At 56.1% G+C, this 21930-nt stretch overlaps 2 protein-coding genes across 5 annotated transcripts; one reads left to right on the top strand and one right to left on the bottom strand.

Moving 5' to 3' along the window:
• Window positions 1-7013: 7013 nt before the first annotated feature.
• On the bottom strand, window positions 7014-11923 carry C5H2orf81 (chromosome 5 C2orf81 homolog). 2 transcript variants are annotated; one of them, XM_073002219.2, is made up of 3 exons: window positions 11562-11923; window positions 10178-10384; window positions 7014-8156 (listed from the first exon to the last, which is right to left on the bottom strand). In XM_073002219.2, exons 1-3 carry the CDS (start codon window positions 11784-11786, stop codon window positions 7113-7115), a joined length of 1476 nt encoding a protein of 491 aa, XP_072858320.2. In that variant the 5' UTR covers window positions 11787-11923; the 3' UTR covers window positions 7014-7112. The 2 variants fall into 2 exon arrangements, with proteins under 2 accessions (XP_072858320.2, XP_072858321.2); XM_073002220.2 differs by lacking the exon at window positions 10178-10384.
• A 140-nt stretch (window positions 11924-12063) lies between these two features.
• On the top strand, window positions 12064-21080 carry WDR54 (WD repeat domain 54). 3 transcript variants are annotated; one of them, XM_073002221.2, is made up of 10 exons: window positions 12064-12536; window positions 13943-14175; window positions 14843-14905; window positions 15145-15211; window positions 16548-16604; window positions 17092-17219; window positions 18100-18200; window positions 18654-18816; window positions 19251-19325; window positions 19568-21080. In XM_073002221.2, the coding sequence occupies exons 2-10, from the start codon at window positions 13951-13953 to the stop codon at window positions 19697-19699; spliced, it is 1011 nt and encodes a 336-aa protein (XP_072858322.2). In that variant the 5' UTR covers window positions 12064-12536; window positions 13943-13950; the 3' UTR covers window positions 19700-21080. The 3 variants fall into 3 exon arrangements, with proteins under 3 accessions (XP_072858322.2, XP_072858323.2, XP_078250542.1); XM_073002222.2 differs by having other exon boundaries at window positions 19251-19411; XM_078394416.1 differs by lacking the exons at window positions 18100-18200; window positions 18654-18816; window positions 19251-19325; window positions 19568-21080 and having other exon boundaries at window positions 17092-18093.
• Window positions 21081-21930: the final 850 nt, after the last annotated feature.

Raw genomic sequence — 21930 nt, 5'->3', positions numbered from 1 at the left:
ACCTTGGTGCTGGACCGAGTACCCAGGCGGACACAGCTGGGAGAGGGGAACACCACCCTCCTCTCCCACCCAGGTCTCAGTAATGCACGCCAGGTCAGCAGCCTCATCCAGAATTACATCATGGATGAGGGCAGTCTTGTTTTGTACTGACCTGGCGTTCATCAACAGCACCGTGTGGCTCGAGGGTTTGCTGATATGGTCGCCTGATACCATCTGGTTGGGGGTAGGACTAGAAGAGGGGATAGATGTAAGATATCTAACCTCTCTTCTCCTACGCGGGCATGTTCTACCCCCACCGCCATTCCTTCCCCTACCCAGCACCACCTCAATGGCTGCTCCCTCCAACGCCCTCCCCCCTTCCTGTTCCATTAGATCCGCTGTGGGTCTCTTCTTAATTGATGGCAATTAATAACAACTTAAAAACATTTAAAACATATATAAAATAAAACATTTCTAAAGCCCCTTCTCTCCCCCCCCCCCAAGTCATGTGGCTCATGTTGAGATGAATGAGGCAGCCTGGAGCAGCAGGACCTGGTCCTGCAGACACAGAGGGGGCCGAGCAGCTCTCCTGGGAAAGAGGGCTGGCATCCAGCAGGGGCCCAACCACAGTCCACTGCCTCTCACCCAGTGGCTGTGGCCGGCCGATGGTCTCTGGCTTCCTCTACAAGTTAATCACCCAGGCTACCCTTTGCCGCTGCCCCAGCGGACGTTCCAGCACCTGCCTCTGGAGAGGAAAGTGGGGAAGGGGGCTAGCATTCCTGCAAGAGGTGCAGGGGTGGGGGGGTGAGGTGGGGAAACAGAGGAAGAACAAGGTCAAGCCCACGTTCTCCAGGCAAAGCTGCAAAACAACTACAGATAAGTGATCTGAGGTCAAGAGCCAGGGAGTGACTCGCCTGCCTTGATAGCTTCGCATATAAACATGACTCCCCGCTCAGACCTAGAGACCCGTACAGTTATAAACTGTTTCCTCTCTATGTTGAGACCCCACAGGAACTGGGACCTTTAGACACCCATCCGGTCCATTAAAGCTCTGAAGAGAAGCTCTTTCAGAACGCAGGGCATAATTTGAGCAGCTCTGAAGATCCTCTCTGGAAGTTCATATGAAACCACTCTTTTGTTACTGCAAAAACCCTTACAAACTTTTGTCAACTACTTACCTGTACTGCCAACAAAATAGAGACCCTTCAATAAGCATTTGATGTTTTTTAACAAGAAGATCTCAAACCCTGTGTCTTTTCTGGCTGACGCAAGAGCTCATGATAAGAATAATGCAACAACCCTAAATTAGAACACTTCTCAATAGGGAGAAAGGAGTTATTGGAAGAGGAAGGGAAACCAGGGGAGCTTGCAGGCAGACTAAGAACTAACCAAGTTGTGCTAGTTATAGATCAAGATCGTATCAACTCTGGAATCTGGACAAATAAGAAAAGCCTCCACTACTCGTTGAGCCAGCTGATTTGGCCCGATATAAAGAACATTGACTTTGATAAAGGTTGTGAAAGAGCCAAATTTACTTACCATCAAGAACGAGAGGTCCACCTGACGATCCCCCTGAAGACTGTATTCTCAAAGGCTTTCACGGCCGGGATCCGATGGTTGTTGTAGGTTTATGTTTTTGTTTTTTTATAGCTGATCCCACAGCTACAAATACTCAACTATCCTACACATCACATCCGAACACAGACAGAGGTCTGACTCCTGTTCTCTGAAGAGGATGGCAATAGAAACTGGTGAAACATTAGGAAGAAAAACCTTCAGAACATGGCCAAACAGCCCAGAAAGCCTACAACAACCCTCCAAGATTGTCTGAAAATGCAAACGTTCCTCTTCTTCTTTGGAATATTGGCAACTAGAGTATTCTCTGATGAGACTGTCTGTCCACTCCTGTCTGTCCACTCCATGACTTTAAGCTTCCTGCCTCTTCCTAGAACAACCTCAAAAAACAAACATGCCACCGTAGAGTGCTGATAAACAAGTTGCACGGCATACCAGCAAACCTGCCTCAAAACCTGGTGAGATTAAGATCTTGCCACTTGCGACCTCAATCACCTTGTTAACCCCTCAGAAGAAGATCTTATAGAAGACCATATGCACATGGCCTTGATGTTGGGAGGCCCCCAGAACTCTATGAAAAGCCTGTGCTCTGTGGCCAGGACCCTTCCTCCTTCAGATGAAAGCATCCCCTCAACGCAGCCCCCAGATCCTGCTGCCAAGAAGCCAAATGACAATAGAAGCTCAGGACAGCAACACAGCTCTTCGGACTGGACTGAAAGCTGCACCTTGACACAAATTGTGGCTTGTCCTTTGGCTGCCTCTAAAACCTGGGACTCTGACGGGGGCATGGGGATTAAAAGGAGGAACCTGGGAATGACAGACCAGTCAGCCTGACATCAGTCCCAGAGAAAATTCTGGAGCAGGTTATAAAAAGGTCACTCTTCAAGCAGCTTGAAAGCAATGCAGTAGGAACTAGAAGCCAACATAGATTAGTCAAGAACAAACCCTGCCAGACTAATATGATTTCATTTTTTCATTGGGTAACCTCCTTGGTAGATGGGGGGAATGCTATAGACGTAATATACCTTGATTTCAGCAAAGCCTTTGACTAAATGTCCCGTGATGTTCTGATTAGCAAGCTAACTAGATGTGGGCTGGATAGCATAAGTGTTACAGAATTGTATTGAGAGAGTGCTTATCAATGGCTTATTCTCAAACTGGGAGGAGGTAATAAGTGGGGTGCCATAAGGTTCAGTCCTGGCCACGCTGCTCTTCAATATTTTTATTAGTGACTTGGATGAGGGAGTGCAGCGAATACTTATCAAATTTGTGGATGACACAAAATTAAGTGGAATAGGTAATACCTTGAAGGACAGGAACAAAATTCAAAAATATCTTCACAGGATTGAGTACTGAGCTAAAATCAAAAGACTGGAATTGAACAGGGATAAGTGCAAAGTTCTACACCGAGGGGGGGAAACCACCCAAATGCACAGTTACAAGATGGGTGATACTTGGCTCAGTAATACTACGAATGAGAAGGATTTTGGAATTGTTATAGCTCAAAAGCTGAATATGAGCCAACAGTTTGATGTGGCTACAAAAAAAGCTAATGCTATTTTAGTCTGCATTAACAGAAGTATTGTCTCCAGATTCCATGAGGTATTACTACTCCTCTATTCAGCACTGATTAGGCCTCACCTTGAGTCCTGTGTCCAGTTCTGGACACCCTACACTTAAAGAAGGATGCTGCCAAACTGGAACAAGTTCAGAGGAGGGCAACAAGGATGAACAGGGGGCTGGAAACCAACCCTTATGAAGAAAGGCTGAAAGAACTGGGCATGTTTAGCCTTGAGAGGGGAGACAGAATAGCACTTTTCAAAGACTTGAAATGCTGTCATTCAGAGGAGGAGGGGGCAGGATCTGTTCTCAATCATCCTAGAGTGCAGGACACGCAACAATGGGCTCAAGTTACAAGGAAGACAGATTTCGGTTTGACTTGGATTCCTGCCTCGAGCAGGGGTTGGACTCAACGAGGCCTCTTAAAGGCCTCTTCCAACTTCATTATACTGACAACCCAACAACCACCATTGATACTTTGGGAAATGCTTCATCGCATTCTTACAGCCTATGTTCTTCCACAGCAGCAAACAGTTCTGATGAATTAATTCTACCTAGTGAATGTATATAGCCCATTGCTCATATTCCTGGCCCTGCAATATATTATGAAAGACTAGCGTCAGAGACACCAATCTCCACTGGCCCTCCTTCTAAACTTTACTCAGCTAGAGTTTCAGTGGTGCCATCTTCATTTCAACTGAAACTGAAACCAGTCTTCAGAAGACCCACCTGTAGAACCAATCAGAGGGTACAGCTCTGTCAATCTGGGCAAAACTGGGGCTGGTCTACGGTTGGCTGCAGACTAGAGCGCTTGTGTTTACCTTGAGCCACATGAACGAGGCTCAAACCAGTCAGCCCGTGAGCAAAAAAAAAAAGGGGGGGGTTGGAAAACAGATTTAAATAGCAGAGGGGCAGCAATGTCAAGATAATCCCTCCTGCTCTGCAATGTCAAAAACAGCAATGGGCAGGGTAATGGTGGTGGAGGAAGGGGAGACATAAAGGAAAACCTGGTCAGAGTGAATCCAAGCCACAAGAACTGACAGTTCTCCACTTTTCTGTTGAATCATAGCGGGCAGTCTTTGTGCAGAAGCTCCAAGGGTGTCAATGTTTGATCTCTGCTATCTCCTGGGAGTCTTGCTTCCAAGCATTGTGCACAGCTGAGCCAGCTCACATCTCTTCCTTGGACATGAATCTAGAGAATCTTCCTACCGGGCCAGCAACAGTCACAGTGGCAGGCGTTAAATGGCTCATAAGGTAAAGGTAAAGCTTCCCCTTGACAATTTTTGTCCAGTCGTGTTCGACTCTAGGAGGCGGTGCTCATCCCCGTTTCCAAGCCATAGAGCCAGCGTTTTTGTCCGAAGACAATCTTCCGTGGTCACATGGCCAGTGCGACTTAGACATGGAACACCGTGACCTTCCCACCAAGGTGGTCCCTATTCATCTACTTGCATTTGCATGCTTTCGAACCGCTAGGTTGGCGGGAGCTCAGACAAGCGACGGGTGCTCACTCCATCACGTGAATGGAGATGTACAGACCTTACAGCACAGAAGCTTCTGCAGTTTAACCAGCAGCAGCACCAGGTCCCTCAAAATGGCTCATAGCCCAGTTGAAATTAGGGAAGGCCCCTGGGATGGACAGGATTCCTCCAGAGCTGATTAGAAATAACGGCTTGGTGAGTGCCAGGGCTTATCTGGATTGACCAGATGGCCCAGATGCCTCCCCATTGGGGCACATCCATCATTGTTCCAAAATATGAAAAAAGAGCTACCTCTTATCCTTCAAATTATCAACCCAGAAACTCGCTTAGTGTTGTGAGCAAGCTGTATGCTAGACACTGTTGGCAGAAGTTCCGAGATTTCTTAATGGGAGAACAAACAGGGTTTAGGGTCTGTCATTCCACCCTTGATCAGCACCGGATACTACACATTTGGTAGAGAAGCAGAGCACCAGGCACCATAGGGCACTTGCATTCGAAAGCACCCCGGGGGGGTGGTAGGTTATGGGCCAAACCTAAAACCTCCTCTAGAGAATGGAGATTTCTTGCACTAACTTATACCTTTACGCAGAAAAGCCCATCTTAGAGTAAGGTGTAACCCACAGGGCTGTCTATCTCACAGGGTTATTCTCAGAAGAGGTGTGAAAGAGAGACGTACTCTCACTCCCTATGCTTCACCGTTTATATTACTTCTACAGCTCAAGCCTGAACCAACCCTGATTTTCACCTGCCCACTTATAAACAGACTGATGCCTGTTCTGCTGTAAGCATATGATACGGTAATGTTATCCTTTATTAAAAGAGGGCGTAGGAAAGCCCTACAAGCTTTTTCAGCATACTGCTCTGAAGAGCATCTTGTTATAAACTGCCAAAAGACCAACATTTTGCTTTACACCAAAAGGTTTGTTAAGCCCAAGTGGCAGATAGATGGGTGTGACACCAAACAGGTTAAGACCTATAAATACCAAGCTGTAGCATTGCAAACAACTGGACTGTGGAGAGTCCCCACCACTGAAAAAACACTTAGAGAACTATGGACGGCCCTCTGGAGAGTCTTCTTTTCAAAGAGGGCTCTGCATACTGCCTGCACCAAAAGTCTTCCAAGGCAGGAGAGTAACCGGCCCAATGTCTGGATGGTTCAGGCCTCTGCATGCCTAAAGGCCTCCTCCACCCCCTTGGGACAGGACCGCCGAAATTCCTGAGGGCTGTATTTGGGCAGCCACACCGTGTCTCCAATGCCCTGCTGAGATTAGAAGCTGGAACGGTCCTGCTTGAAGCAAGTGTGTGGCTTCAACTAAGCAATCTTTGGCTGAAGTTAAAACTTAATCCAATTGGCACGTCTGATTTTAATAACCATCCCTCGGGCTGGGCAAGAGCAGTGAAGGGAAAAATATCATCCTACGGGATATCCTCCCAGCTTTGTTACATTTGGGATTTATGAAAGCCAGAGAGACCATTAGGAAGTGGACGGGTCCCATATGACTCAGTGGCTGGTTTTCACAGTCAGATCTCCATCCCAGCAGATTACCTTTACAATGGTTTTCACAGTCAGATCTCCATCCCAGCAGATTACCTTTACAATGGAGAACTTGCACGACATCAGAGAGCTTTCACTGCATGGCCTGTTTCAGTGCCCGGCCTTCAGCTGTTCCAGAAGGAAGATACAGTGGTGCCCCGCAAGACGATGTTAATTCGTTCCATTGAAATCGCTGTTTTGCAAAACATCGTCTTGCGAAAAGCGTTTCCCCACTGGAATGCATTGGAATCCATTTAATGCATTCCAATGGGGGAAAATCATCGTCGTCCAGTGAAAATCGCCCATAGGGAAGCCGCTTTGCTGTATAGATAATTGACCACTAACTGCTGGAAAGTGAGGACATTAATCTTGTCTTTTGTGTTGGAAAGGCAGAGACAGTTCACCAGGTCCCTCCTGCACAGAGCAGCTACAGGGCTGTGCCAGAGAACGGCAGGCCTGGCCTGGCCATGACCCTTTGCCCCTTTTTGGTACTGTACATATTTTGCTCTCCTCCCCTTCAAAGCTGCTCCTTCGGTAGCTCTCGGATTGCCTTCCCCGCACCTGCCCTGTCTGGCACACAGAGGGGGAACACTCCCACACTACCCCCTGATCTAGGGATGGTCGGCCATGCTGGGTGTGGAGCACATATGGAGCATAAGGCCTCTGGCAACTTCCTGTTCCTTTGCGCCACAGGTCAAGGGAATACCCAGGGCAGGGAAGCTAATTAGCCCTAAGAAGTGCAATCAAGTGACTTATTGCTGAGCTCAGGTCAGGAATGAACCAATCGATTTATTCATTCACCCACCCTTAGGGAACGGGGGGGGGGGGGAGAGAAAGAGCCTTTGGCACCCAGCAATTTCAACTAAAAAAGCTGAAAAGAGAGAGGATGGAGTGAAAGGCCTTCTTTTTATTATGAACCCACTGGGTTATGGGGTTTGCTCCTGGTGGGGCAGAAAGCTCCTCCACGTTCTGGCCATCGCCCCTGCTCACAGCACGGCGCCAGGGCGCAAGCGCGGCAGAGGCCTCGGCTGCTGGACAAGGTGCTCCACAGAAGCTGCTGGGGGGAAAGACACTTGCGGGTGCAGGGGGTGGAGATCTCTAGGCACCTCCGCTGCCTCAGCTTCCTTCTCTGGAAGGGGGGGCGCAGTGGGCTGAAGACGCTTGGCTGTGCGGCCCCCGGGACGGATGGTCACTCCGGGGGCTGGCTCGACACTCTCCGTCAGCAGGGTGGGCTTCACAAAGATGAGGCTCGTGGGCTCCAGGGCCCTTCCGGGTGGGGGCTGCAGAGGGAAGGGGGCCTGCTCCGACGGCCTCTTCTGCATGACGGTGGCTGCACCGTCCCACAACAGCACCTGAGGAGCCCCGGGCAGCTGGCCACCGCCGCCGCTCGGCTCACGGATCTCAACCCTGCCCCGGGGGAGCTTCAGGGGGTGGCAGCGCCCCGAGACTGTCTTCAGAGCCTTTTGCCGGCGGGACTCCACGTCCGGGTCCAAGACCTCCACGGAGGGCTTGATCCAGCGCTTGGGCAGGCATGCTGGGTCCAACCGAGGCACGAGGGTGATGTTGCCCGATTCATCATAGAAAACCGCCTTGATGTTGGGGGGCCGCCCCAGCTGGATCCGCAGCAGGTTGCTGAACGAGGAAGGCAGGAGGGGGGGGCCCTCCTCCACAGGGACCTGGGAGAGTTCCCGCAGCAGCAGCTCCTTCTCCGAATGGTCCAGGGGCTGCACCACATGCTGAAACCGGGTGGAGTGCAAGGGCTGCGGGCAGGGAAGCCGGGCCTCGGAAGGTCCCCGGGGAGGGGTGAGGGCGGCCCTCCCAGGTGGGGACTCAGCTCGGGGGATGAGGATCCCTTGGCTGCTGTGGGATGACTTCCCGTGCTTGATCTCCAGCAAAGACAGCTGGGCCGTCCATCCTTCCACTTCCTCCTCCGTCAGGAGGGATCCCTGAGGCACCTGAGCAGCACCAGCAACGTCCCTCAGGGCCTCTTCGGAGGCAGGCATTTCCTCTGGAAGTCCAGCTAAAGGGACCTGCAAGGGAAGACAGGTGAGCGGAAGATTCTGCATGACCCCCTTCCTTGCTGCTCTATATGGCTATATGCCCCTGCTGTGTTTCATTTTATATTTCTACCACCTGATGTGCTGATTGCTAATTTGTTGTTTTTATTTACATTTATTGTTTTAGGTGATTGTAAACCACCCAGAGCAGTGCTTTTGCACTAATGGGGCAGTATACAAATTTAATAAATAAATAAATAAAATATTCACAACCCCTCTCTGTGCCCAGAACAGTCCGTTTGCAAGGCCAGAATGGAATTTTTCATGATTTTAGGGTTACACGGATGGGTGACACTAGAACAGCAGATGATGCTGGCCTCTGAAGATGTGCAGACAAATGAATGATGACCCCCAACCCCAACTGCAGGATATTCCCAAGTCTTTCTAAAATGGAATCCAGAAGCAGAGGCAACTGCTCTCCCAGACTGCAATACAAGACGTGGCAACTGTGCCACGGTGGGATGGGGCTGTGAGAGATTTAAAAACTTATAGGTACCAACCTCTCTCCTGAAAGGGAGACACGGGAGTGGAGTGAGGCCGTTTCCCCTTGGCTAGCCAATCCCAAAAGGAGAGAAGTATTCCTTCTGCTAATGCAGAAACATGTTGTACTTTCTACTTGGGAGGAAACCCAATTCTGCTGCTGCAAACTTTCAAACATACACCTGCATCCCTGTCTTGATCTAAAGCCCATCCCATCAGGTTCGCAAGGGGTTCAGCCTCTGGCATGTAGGCTCCTCAAAGGGCCAGACTGATTTCTTCCATTTTTAAGAAATTTGAGATATTATTATGGAAGAATGCAAACAGGGAAGTCGAGCAAGAGGGCAGAAGAAACATTTAAAATTGTTCAGGACAGGCAAGAAGCAAGACTAAACAGTGATCGGCGCCTGAATACTGTTTTTCAGCAACTGTCTCATAGAGACAAATAGAACTATTACAATAATGAGTGCAAAGAAAGAGAACAACAAAACATAAAAACAAGAGATCTCTTTCAGAAGATAAAAAAAAAATCAAAGGGAAATTTAAGCCTAGATTAGGAATGATGAAAGATGAACAGGGAAACACACTATACGATCAGGAGAAAATAAAGAGAAGGCAGAAACAGTATACTGAAGACCTATTTTTTTTAAAGGTTCCCCTTGACAATTTTTGTCCAGTCGTGTTCGACTCTAGGGGGTGGTGCTCATCCCCGTTTCCAAGCCATAGAGCCAGCGTTTGTCCGAAGACAATATTCCGTGGTCACATGGCCAGTGCGACTTAGACACGGAACGCTGTTACCTGCCCACCGAGGTGGTCCCTATTTATCTACTTGCATTTGCATGCTTTCGAACCGCTAGGTTGGCAGGTGCTGGGACAAGCGACGGGAGCTCATTCTGTCACGTGGATTTGATCTTACGACTGCTTGGTCTTCTGACCCTGCAGCACAGGCTTCTGCGGTTTAGCCCACAGCGCCACCACGTCCCTCTACTGAAGACCTATACAGAAGGGATAAAACAAAGACAGAATCTTTTGAAAAGAAATTCTATGAGGAAGAATTTGCAGTTTTAGAAAGCGAAGTGAAAGCTGCTCTGAAAGCACGAGGAAGAAATAAATCAGAAGGGGCAAATGGAATACTAATAGAACTATTTCAAACAGAGACTGAATCTATCAAAATCCTAACAAGAATATGCAGATATGGAAAACAAAATAATGCCCCACAAACTGGAAATGCTTGCTATATATCCCAATCCCCAAGATTGCTCCCATGCAAGCAAATTGATGCTCAAGGTATTACCTCATATGTACTGAGAAATGCCTGATGTTTAAGTTGAATACCAAAAAGGAAGAGGCATTCAAAATCATATTGTGATGAGCGGACCTTCTGGAGATCACTCATTCATAAGGTCACGGACACTGTAAATCAGGGGCTTGATGGTACATTCTGACATTCTAATCCTGCTAACACTTCTTCTAGTATGTAATCCTGCTCTTCCTGACAAGCCCCAATGCCATCCTACCTCAGCCTCCTCCAGAGGTGGCCTGGCTGGCAAGACAGGCACAGAGCCCTGGGCCCAGGAGTCTGTGGTGCAAGGCACTGGTTCCTCATCCTCCTGCCAGGAAGGGTCTGCCGGCACATCTGCCTCGCCTTCGTCCCGCACCAGGAAGCGCCATTCAAGGATCTGAAGCATGGCTTCCCGTGCCTGGTTGATGACGTAGGGGATGCACTGCGGAGTGGAAGCACAGGGCAGAGTGAGCAGTGGGTAGAGAGGGTTGGGCAGGGCAGAGCATGGAGTGACCTACACTTCAACTGTCCTGGACCTCTTAAGAGACCCATATTACATAAGAACCTCAGAAGAGTTGTGTGCTGGATCAGGCCAAGGGTCCGTCTTGCCCAGCTCCCTGTCTCTCACCGTGGCCCCACCAGATGCCTTTGGGAGCCCACGAGACTACTAGATATAACTGTGTCCTGATACCCCTCCCCCTGCCTCTAGCATTTGGAGGTACCTTCTGAGTCTGGAAATTATATACATACCCATCATGGCTTGTCACCTGCAATGGACTTTTCCTTCAGAAATCTGTCCAATCCCCTTTTCAATGCATCTAGGTCAGATGCCCTCACCACATCCTGTGGCAAAGAGTTTCACAGACTAACCACATGCTGGGTCAAGAAAGATTGTCTTTTTGTCTGTTCACACTCTCCCAACCCTCCACTGGAGTGGATGTCCCCTGGCTCTGGGACTGTGTGAGAGGGGGAAAGAGCTTCCCTCTCTCTCCATTGTTCTCTCTACCCATTGCTTTGGTCTACAGCCCAAATGCTGCCCTCCTGGAGCAGTCGGGTGCTCAACATCCTTTCTTCAGACCACCAGTGGTAGAAAAACCCGGCAACCTGGGTCTTCCAAAGGACTGGGTGGGTCTACCTTTCCCTTTAGTGCTGCCAAGGTAGATCTTTTTTTCCTGTGCCCTTGCTGACATGGCTAGCAGTGCGGAGATGGAAGGTAAGGGAGAGGGGTCTCCAAAGAAGCCAGTCCCTCCTCTCAGCCTTTTGACTCTTCAGCTTCTGAGTTTATCTGCGGCTTTATCGACCGGGCACTCTCTGCCATGGCTTGGCTTAGGCCTTAAAGAGGAGAAAGCCTCGTGACCCTGCTGGTCCAGGAAGGTCCGTCCAGCCAGGCCGGAGCTTCGCCATATGCATTTCTCTCTCTCCCCCTCCCCCCCCCCCGCCAGGACGAGGGCAGCAAAGTGACCAAAGGACCAAGGCCTGCTCCGGCCAGGGTTCTTGCTCCCCCAAGGGGAGCGTGGGCTGCAGAGGCCCCTGTGGAAGCCCCCCCCCCTTTCCCCGTCCCCTCCCGGCCCACCTCCTGCCAGAACGCGCGCCCTGGAAGCCGGGAGGGAGGGACCCACCTGGCGGTCCAGGTAGATCTTGTAGCACTCTTCCAGGACCTGGTCCAGCAGCCCGGCCAGGAAGTCCCCGACGCTGTCCTCGGCCTCCTCGCTGCCCAGCAGGGAGAGCCACTCTCCTTCCGAGAGGCGCCCGGGGACGATCTCCACCTGGGGGGCCGGCACGGTGGGGGGGCGGGACCTCTCCGCCCGCGACTTGGCTTGAGTCACGCGGTCCCGGGAGGCCATGGCCCGCCGCCGAGACCGGGGAGCCCCGCCGGCCTCTCAGGAGCCCCCGGGATGGACGGGCCAGGAAGGGCGGCGGACGCCGGCGCCTCAACGCCCGACCCCCCCCACGGAGGCCTCCCCTCCCCCCTCCCCCGAGGGCCAGGCCAGCCCCCAGCCCCCCTCCCCCCGCCGCCGCCTTTTGGGGCTTGGGCCCCGCGGGAGGGAACCGGAGGCAGGCTGAAGCCGGGAGAGGAGCCCAGGGAGGCCAACGGCGAGGCCGGCTGCTCTGGAGAGCCTCCCTCCCGAGGCAGGGGTCTCGCCTTCCCGCCGGCACGGCCTCTGCGGTCTCTGAAGCCCCCCCTCCTTCCCTCCGAGCCCTGGCCGGGGGGGGGCCGCCACGGGGGTCAACTCGCAGGGAGTCCGGGCTTCCACCAGTCCGTTGCTCTTCCCGCCCGGCCCCCCCGGGGGGTGGGGGGTGGGGGTGGGGGCGGCTCTCTGGCCTGCGGGCCCCGGGGCGAGGGCCGGCCTGACCCGGCCCTCCAAAGCCCGCCGCCCGCCGACCCGACCCGACCCGACCCGACCCGGGGGAAAGAAGGCCGCCTCAGCCCCACGAAAACCTCCTCCCGGCGTTGCTAAGGCAACCGCCACGCGAACCAGCCGCCTGCCCCGCCCCTCGCGCCGCCGCCGCCGCCGCGGATGACGTCAGCGCGCCCGTGCGCCGTCTCCAGGACACCGCGGGAAGCCGAGGACCCGGAGCGGCGGGCGTGGGAGGTGAGGGGGGGCGGCTCGCGGCGGGAGGGCGGGGGTCGCGCGCCCCTCGGTGGGTGGGGGAGGGGAGGGGGGAGGGGCGGGGGAGGGCCCTGAGTCCGCTTGCCCCGGGGGTGGGTGGGTGAAGGCGGCCGCCCACAGGGAGGGACGGAGGGACGGAGCGGGGAAAGGGGCTCCCCGGAGCCAGGCGGAGCGGCTGCGCCGGCGGTCCACCCCGCGGGCAAACCTGCCGGTGGGCGAGACGCCTTTTGGGGTCCGGCCGGGGCTCCACGTCCCTCCCCCCCCCCCGCCGTCGAGCCTCCGCGCCTGCTTCGGGGCCCTCCTGGGCGCCCACTCGCGTCAGTCCGGATCGGGCTCGGGCTGGTGGATCGGGCCTCCCCCCGGGCAGAGCGGAGGAGCATTTCTGGGGGGGGGGGGGAGAGAGAGCGGTGCTTCTCCTCCCCGCCGCCTCCTGCCTGGGAGAGGGGTCTTCCTCTCGAAACGCCCGGCTCTTTGAAAAAGAGAGACACACACACACAACACACACACACACACACACACACACACACACGGCTCCCGCCTCCAAGCCCCAGAGAAGGGGGGGGCCCGGGGCGCAGCAGAGCCGGCAGTCCAGGCCCGGTCCAAAGAAGGGCCCAAGGCCTGGCGTGGGGCCCAGACAGCCGAACTGGGCTCTCTGTGGGGCGAGGGGTGTGTGTGTGTGTGTGTGTGTGTGTGTGTGGAGTGCTCAGAACAGCCTCTTCCACCCTCTTGGGCCCCGGGGGGGGCTATTTCCAGAGGTTGGGAGGACCTCCTGCTTGCAGTCCTGCCGTTGCCCCATCCCGGAAACCCCTCCCTCCCTCCCTCCCTCCACCCCCCACCCCCCACCTCGGACACGAGGGGGTTGCAATGGGGAACTTTGGGTTTTTTAAAGAATTGGGTGGAGAGCCAGGGGGTCCTTGGTGGACTGTCCATCGGGAGAACTAGGAGTTTGGGGCTGGATCCACCACCACCCCTCTCACTTACTCACAGGCTTGGGATCAAGGAGACCATCTGTCCGAGCTGACCTTTGGCCCTTTCGTCACGCAGGCCTGTTTCTTTGCTCAAGTAACAGCAGCAGGTTCCTTTATTGGATCCACCCAAGGGTGAAACCCTCCAAGGTTGTCTAAAGCTCCTCAGCCTCTGGCGGCTGCCCCACTCCTGCCCCAAACGTTTGAATGCGGGCAGTGGTCTGCTAACCCCCCCCCCCCCATTTATTTCCTGCCTGCACCTGCTGTATGACTCCCCCCTTGGCCAAGAAGGCCTCTAGAGCAACTGGCCTCGGGCCGGCCGTCCTGAAACAAAGGACCCACAAAAGCTAGGGGCCTTGGGCGTCCCTCTGCGTCCCTCCCCCCCTCCCGCCCCGGCCTGACTCCTCTCCTCTGTGCCCTAAGGAAGCGTCATGTACCGCAAGGAGAAGAGCATCCTGCTGAAGGACAGCAGCCTGGCCCTCTACAACAACCTCAGCGTCCTGCCCCTCCCTGGCAAACAGCTCACCTACTTTGCCAGCGTCCACGGCAGCACCGTCAACCTGGTGAGCGCCTCGGACGACGGGCTGGGCTTCTCCCACCGTCTGCTGCAAGCCAAGGAGAGCAGCCTGGGGATGGGGGCCTCCATCATCACCCAGGTAATCAGGGAGAGGGAGCCCCTCCTGGGCCGGGAGGGGCCCGCCTCCTGCTGTCACGGAGAAATCAGCACCCATGCCCTGGGGGATCAACACGGGCCAGCTTCCAACAGGCGGATCGAAGGAGGGACGGGAACAGAGCGGCAGCCGGCATCGATGCAAAGCCAGGGCTGAGCTGGGCCGTTCACGTGGTGGACGCCTGCCTCACGGAGGGGGGGGGGCTCTCTTCCTTTAGGTGGGAAGGAAACCAAGCCCTAGGAGGGAAGGCTGAAAGAACTGGGCCTTGAGAAAATACTGAAGGGAGATGGGGTGGCACTTTCCCAACACTTGAAAGGTCATCCTCCAGAGACGTTTCCTGTGATGGCCGAGAGTACAGCCCGCTGGTGTTCGTTGTGTGGCTGTCCAGGGGTTCCCTTGTCCTGATCTGAGGCAGGCAGACATCCTGCTCTCTCATTCTGCCTGGCCTTTCTGCTATTCTGGGTCTGGTTGCTCCCTGAGGAGGACAGGCACTGGGGCTTCTTATGGGATCTTTCCCCTTGCCCACACCTTTCTGCCTCTGTGCTGAATTCTGGGGCTGCCTCTGACCCAGATTCTATTGGGATGGGTGGTGGGGAAAGGGGCTGTGACAGACCCACCTCCATGTCCCTCCTTCTCCTGCCTTTCCTTCCAGGCTGCCTGGTGCGTCCTTCCTTCCCGGATCCTCTTGGTGCTGACGTCACGGAAAGGTGTCCAGGTGAGAGACTCTCGGGGGGGGGGGAGTCCAGGGCTTGGCGTGGCCACAACCACTGACTGTTGAGTGGCCTGACCAGAAAGGACTCCTGGCTCAAGGGCTCTGCTGGGTCCCTGCTCTTGTCCTCTTCAGCCAGCCGGTGGCCCTCTCCAAGAGGTAGGTGGGGGCGGCCGGGCGGCCTGCCTGCCTGCTGGAGGCACCCGTGCAGTTGTCTTTCCTCTCTTGTTTTCCCTGCCTGCCAGATGTACGAGTCAGATGGGTCGGTCATGGTTTACTGGCATGCTCTGGACGGGTTGGAGTCCTCCCCAGGTATGTCTTCCAGCAGGGAGGGGTTCTGCCCGTTTGCCCTGTGCTAAGGGTGGGCCGTGGACCAGCCAGGAGCCCTCAGAGTTCACTTTTCTGGAGTCCTGAGGAAGCCAGAATCCCCTTGGTGCTTTAGACCGTTTGTTTTCTAAGTGGTAGACGAGGATGCGATGATAGGTCCCGCGTGGTAAAAGGAAAGGCACAGGTGGCCTCACGTGGTGAGGAGGGCCCCCTAGTCGAGCCGAGCAGGCCTCCCTTCTGAGCCCTGGCACCACATGGAGGACTGGCTCTCCCTCCCTCTCTCCCTCCCTCCCTCCTGTGGCCACCTCCAAAGGTTTCTAGAGTCCCTAAATGGACTCCAGCACAGAGGAGAGGCTGGCAGCCTCGTCCTTTCCCCGGGAGAGGAAACCTCTCATGTGCTGAAGGGGGCAACCGTCTTCTCTGACCAGACGTTGCCCTGGACAAGAAGAGCCATTTCACCTCGAGAAAGCACGAACTCTCCGTATAGAGGTTGCCACATGTGATTGCTGTCTGTACTCCTGACTGCTATTAAGCTGGAGACACAACATGCCTGAAACGTCACATAAATGCCATGGAAGCAGCCAGTTTCCAAGCCAGTAGATGGGCAGAGGCTCCTCACAGCGCTGAGTCCTGCCCTCTCCCTGGCAGGGTCCTTGGTGGACTGTCCATTGGGAGAACTGGGGGGTTGGGGCTGGATCCACCACCCCTCTCACTTACTCACAGGCTTGGGATCAAGGAGACTGTCTTTCCGAGCTGACCTTTGGCCCTTTTGTCGCACAGACCTGTTTCTTTTCTCAAGTAACATCAGCAGGTTCCCTTATTTGATCCACCCAAGGAAACGTCCTCAATAGGCAGTTCCTGTCCTTGCCTTAATTCGTGGGAACTCTGGAGGTTCTGGCCCCTGGCTGGAGCCCAGACCCCCCCCCCATCGGCTCACTGTGTAGGACCCCCACCCCCTTGCCTCCTCCCCAGCTTTTCCACTGCTCGCCTCCTGAAGGGGCCTCGGCGTGTCTGAACACTCGGGAGCGAAGGCCCAGATCCTACCATTTTCTTTGGAGGCACATCACTTTGATACTGTTGTGTTTGCGTGTTTCCTGTTGGGAACACAGCACTGACCCTCTCGAGGTGGTTGGGGGCACAGGGGAGGGCATTTCCCATGGAGCCCTCTGGTCCCTATTTGGAGAGGGGTCTCCATAATCCCCTATTTGGAGAGGGGTCTCCCCCCCACCCCGTGCTGTCAAGTGGCGTGGGCAACCCTGAGGAGCGGTCGCCGCTGCTGACAGGCTCACCCCTGACCACTGTCCTCTCCTGTGCTTTCCAGGGAACGCAGCCTTTGCTCGCGGGGTTGCAGCAGCTGGCCGGCGCTTCGTTTGCGTAGGTGAGCGAGCCAGATGACCACCTCGGGTACGGGAAGAGAGGATGATCAGAGGGAGACAAAGGTGTTGCCGGCTGGGAGCACCCCTTGAGTGTGTGTCTGCACAGGGCTGGCAGCCCACACTCCGTGCGCAGGATGATGGGGTCATGACTGTTGAGAGCGGCTGCAGAGAGTCCAGAGCTGGGTTAGAGGAAAGCCCCTTCCGTAGAAGGAATGTAGGAAGAGGGACAGCGGGCAGCCCCACAGCTTCCTCGGGCGAGTCAAGATGGCCCACTGAGTTCAGAAGGCTGGTCTGGAGGCACTAGGACTCCTCTGGCTGGCGGGCGGGCGGGTGGGCGGGGGGGGGGAACCACTTAAACTGCCGATCACAATAGACGGTGGGGCTCTTCCCTCTTGGACAGGCAGAGGAGAAACAGGCCCCGTGAAAGGGGGCGGCGAGGGCAGCAGGCGCCCCTCACCCCCGCCCGGCCTGCTTCTTGTCCCAATTCAGGGGTCTCCAGCGGGAGCGTCCTTGTCTTCGACGTTCCTCCCAAAGGCACCAACATCACCCTGAGCGAAGTCCTGGGGAAGCATCGCGCAGCCATCACGGACATTGGCCCAGAGCTGTGTGTGCAGCCGGTAAGGCAGAAGCTGTTCCTCTCCTTGTCCTGGAGGAAGCCTGGCCCCAGAGAAGGATGCTGGATGGGGTCAGACCCCCCCACACACACACACACTTGGGGGTGGCGTGGCAGGGCTGGCCAAGACGCCCTTGTTCACGGCTCTTTCGATGCAGACCGAGAGGAACCCACAGAGAAGCCCTGTGGGCTGTTTATGTACCACCCCATAGTGCTTAAAGTGCTCTCTGAGTGGTTTGCCATTTGGAATTCTGCAGGCCACACGTGGCTCCCCACCCCCACCCCCCACGAACTGGGTACTCAGTTTACTGACCTCGGAAGGTTGGAAGGCCAAGTGAACCTTGAGCCAGTTTGGGACGAAACTCAGCTTCATGAGCAGAGTGTTCGCTGCAGGAGTGCAGTGTCGCCACTATCCCAGAAGGCTCGAGGAGGAGGAGGAGGAGGAGATCTTTCCCTGGGGCCCTTCGCAGGCAAACAGAGAGATGATGTGTGGCTTGGTTGCAGGTATCATCCTTGTCAGGAGTTAATTTTATAGCTGCCTTTTATAGCTGGAGTTTGCCTGGGCCCAGGCCTCTCAGGACAGGTGACATGGAACTCACAGCTGAGTGGTCTTGGAGAACCTGAGTCGGAGGCAGGCCCCACCCAACCCAACCCCCACCGATTTCATCATGTTGTAGAGCCCCCCCCCCGTGTTAACACTCAAGGCGGGCAGTAGCCAGCCCCTTTCTCTGGCAACACGAAACGCCTGGTTGGTGGCTTAGCTGCCCAGCTGCTGCAGGAGGCCCAGATGTCATTGCTCACACGCACACACATCCAGCGGATGCTTTTAATTCACTGGCGTGGGCTACGAGAGGCTGCCTGATGTCTCTCTTTTTCTGTTGCAGGAGGGATCTGCCGACTTGGTCACTGCCGACGACGCTGGGGCCTTGTGCGCCTGGCGTTCTGGGGAGAAATTTGAACTGGTCTCCCACGTCCCAGTTTCTGGGTAAGGGCAGTGGGACGGGGTGGCCCCTCAGGCCAAGTGGGTCTCGCCAGGTCCACTCCCAAAGAAGAGGAAGCAAGTGCTCGGGGCGAGTCTTTCTCCCTTCGTTTTGCTCTGCCCGCCCAGTGTGGAGCTGGTGACTGGTGCCAGAAGAGGGAGTGGGGAGGAGGAGGAGGAGGAAGTGGCGTGCCTTCTCTGCTCAAGGTGGGCTTGCCCACCCCAAGTTCAGAGGAGGGCCACGCTCCTGGGTGGTCTTGTGGACAAGGGAGAGCTGAAGGGGCCCGTGGGAAGCTGACCGCTCCCCTTGGCCCAGGAGCTCCCTGGGACTCCCGCGAGCTCTTCGCCCACGCCAGCAGCCTCCCTCGGGGCAGGGACCGAAGAGGGTGTGCCGGCAGGGGGGGCTCCTTTCCCTTGGCCAGGAGCCCAGCGGTGGCCGCTGTTCTTGACCCTGCCCAGGTGCCCTTGTTCCTCTGTGAAGCTGTGGAATGGAGTCATCGCTGCTGGTTTTGGGAACGGGCAGATCCGTCTCTACGAGGCGGCCAGCGGGGCCCTGCAAGCCGAAGTCAGCGCTCATGCCCGCTGGATCTATGCCCTAGATGTGGCACCACAATCAGGGAAGGTGAGCCAGTTCCTCGCTTGGGGGGCCAAGATCTTTCGGGTGATTAAGTTGGGGGGGGCAGAGGGAAGTTGCTGCAGGAGGAAGACGCCCCGGAGAAAGATGCCAAGCCCCTCCTGCAGGGATGTGCCAAGGAGGCACCCGGGTGACCACGCAGCCCAGGCAAGTGTTGCCGCGGGAGGTGAGGCGTCTTTCGCTCAGGGCGAGGTGGCCACATGGGAGATGCCGGGCGTGGAGCTCTGGGGCCACTGTCCTCTGGTCCTGCCCTCCTGGTGGCAGGGCTGCTCCTGCCTGGCGGTTCCCAGGCCCCCTGAGAGAGCGGCCTCTCTCTCCTGGCAGGGCTGCCCAGTGACACTAGGGGGGCTCCCAAGAGAAAGGGGGAGGGAAGGCACCCCATCTGAGGGCCTTCCAGCGCTGCTTTCCTTTTCCCCACACAGCTCCTGTCAGCCGCTGAGGACTCCTTTGTGCAGGTCTGGAGGCTGAACCACAATCTGGACGCCGAGGCCATTGAGGTCAGCAAGAGGGAACTGGACTGTCCAGGCTGCTCCTCCACGCTGGGCTGGGCTGGGCTCATGGCCTGCACTGTCCAACTGAAGAGGCGAGTCTGCCAGCAGAGCTGCCAGGATCTCTGCTGAGGCCCAAGGGAGAGGGCTGCCCTGCCCAGGTGCCCTCCAGGGGAGGGGGAGGGGGAGGCCTGCCCTAGGGGCAGCTGCCCAGAAGGGCTCCTGTCTCTTCTCCCTCTCTCCCCCTACAGATTGAGCATTGCCATGGAGAGTGCGTGACAGACACCCTGCTGTGCGGGGCCCGCTTCTGCAACCCAGAGGGCACCGCCTTTGCGGTCACTGGCTTTGAGCTCAGCGAGATAATCCGCTACGTCCAGGCATGAGCGCCGCCTGCCAATGGCAGGCAAAGGTCCAGCCGGAGACCAACAAGGGGAGCCAACACTGGCTGGAGCTTGCAGTAGCCAAGGGGCCACCGCCTGGGAGCCGGGAACTAGCGGGATGGTCGGTTAGTCCAGCTTGCTTTCCAGGCTGCTATGAGAGCACCGACACGCCCCCCCCCCCTTTTCCAGGGATTCCCCTCCCGCCCTGCCCTGCCCTGCCCTGCCCTAGTTTCTCTCTGCTTTGGGCTTTGGCAAGGCAGATGTCGGGGACTTCCCTGGGAGCCTGGCTGCCCCAGAAGACCCCGGGGGAAGGCCTGCCCTGCCCATTGCTTCATCCCCCCTCCCTGGGGGGGGGTCACTCAGGTCCCTTCCCCAGCCAGCTCCACAAGCCCCCCATTGCTGCCAAAAGCCATCCAAAGCAGAGCCACCTGGCTTTGCCCCCTCAGGAGAGGGGCAATCTTATTTCTACCACGCTGCCCAAGGTCCCTCCTCACCACAGAGCAAGGCAGGGCGGCTGGCTAAAGCTTGCATTTTTGCTACTCCAAAACCTGTGTCTGCTTCTTGGATAGATGGTGTTGACCTTCGTGGGATGGGACAGGTTGTGTCCCCTCCCCCCCCCCACACCAGGAATCTTGTTTAACTTGGCAGGTTTTTGTGAACAAGAGATGCTCCAGCCACACACTTGCTGGAATGCAGGCTGAAGTCCAGCCGCTCTCCCCGATAGGAGGCACGTGGTGCTAAAAGGGAGCCGAGGGCTCTCCAGTGCCCTCCGGGACCTGCCTGCCTGCCTCTGCAGCACTTCCCCCTTCCAGGCAGGGGAAGGCCTGCTTTTTCAGTTCCGCTGCTGCTCGCTCTCACACTGAGCTTCCCCTCTGAACCTCCCATCCTGCACAAGGCTCCCACGTTCACCACCACCGTCTTGCTGTTGCAGGCTCAGGGAATGTGGAGTGACAGGCCCTTGACCCACCCCTTCCTCACCCCGCACCCCCCTGGCGAAATGGAGACACCCAGCGAGAGGATCCAGTGGCAGAACCCCCCCTCCTTGTTTACTGCTGGAGAGCTGAGTGTGTGTGTGTGTGGGGGGGGGTTAGGTCTCCAGCTGCACAGCCAGAGCTTGGGAGTTCCGATTCCCTGCCGCGCTGGCCTCCTTTGACAAGGGCTGGATCCGACGATCCCTAGGCTGGCCCTGTAGCTCCCTGGCCGTTTGCGTCCTCAGCCAGGACCCACCGCGGGGCCCTAGAGCTTGCTGAACGAGGAGGGTCCTGCCAGGAGGGACGAAGCTCTGTTCAATGACCAGTGCATGGTTCTAGGATAGATTCTCCATTGTCATGGTGTGTCCCTGCCTGTACATCTGCTACACGAGTAAAGCCGAGGATGTGAAGTATTTGATCTGTCTGGTTGGTTTTACGCTCTCTCCCTCCTGCTCGCTCGTGCCGGGCTCCACGCCGGATGGACTGGAGTTCAACACTGGGAGCCCCTTCCTTTGTATCAGTTCTCCCAACTTTTAACCGGAAACGCAGGTAGCAATCCACCTCTGCACGCAGAAAGCAGGGGCCATATCCTGCACCCCTGGGCCTTTTCAAAGAGCTCACCAAGTACGAGGGACCCTTGCGCACTGCAGCTGCTTCACGTGGGGCCCAGCAAACCTCTCTGCAGTGATGGGGAGAGAGCCATGCTGCTCGGGTTCCCAGGAGGGGCGCTGGGGGAGAAGTGGCCGTGCAGTCTCTCTTGACTAGAGCCCATTCAATGGTTAACAAAAACCAGTTTGTGGCCAGAGGCCCTCAGAAGCTTCCCCTTGCAGCCGTTTGTGCATCGGTGTGCCTTTGCCCAGATTATGGCAGCTTCCGCTGTGGCCAGGAGCCCCAGAGCAGCCAGCCTGGGGAAGGGCAAAGCTGCCCTCCACCATGCCTTTGAGGCAGCTTTTCTGCCCATCTGAATCCAGCCTCCTTTGCGGGGGCTTTAGCACTTCCCTGTGCTACCTGAGAGGTTGCGCCGAATGCCACACACAGCGAGCCCCATGGAATGGGCTCCTCCCTAAAGAGGCCACCCAGCCCTGGCATCAATGGCTCCAGGCTCCTTGGGACCCCCTCTGTCCTCCCCCCCCATGCAAAGGGGTCTCCTCCAGCAGCAGTGACATGCTACAGCTGCGGACACCGAGCACAGGGAGGAGCAGAGATCCTTTGGGGCTGGGATCCAGGGTGAGCCTGTATTTCTCTGCTAGAACAACTGCGTGG

Source organism: Pogona vitticeps, chromosome 5 (assembly GCF_051106095.1).
Source record: "Pogona vitticeps strain Pit_001003342236 chromosome 5, PviZW2.1, whole genome shotgun sequence".
In the NCBI taxonomy this organism is placed as follows: domain Eukaryota; kingdom Metazoa; phylum Chordata; class Lepidosauria; order Squamata; family Agamidae; genus Pogona; species Pogona vitticeps.
The sequence above is the reverse complement of the archived record's forward strand: the minus strand, read 5'-3'. Positions and strand labels throughout refer to the sequence as shown.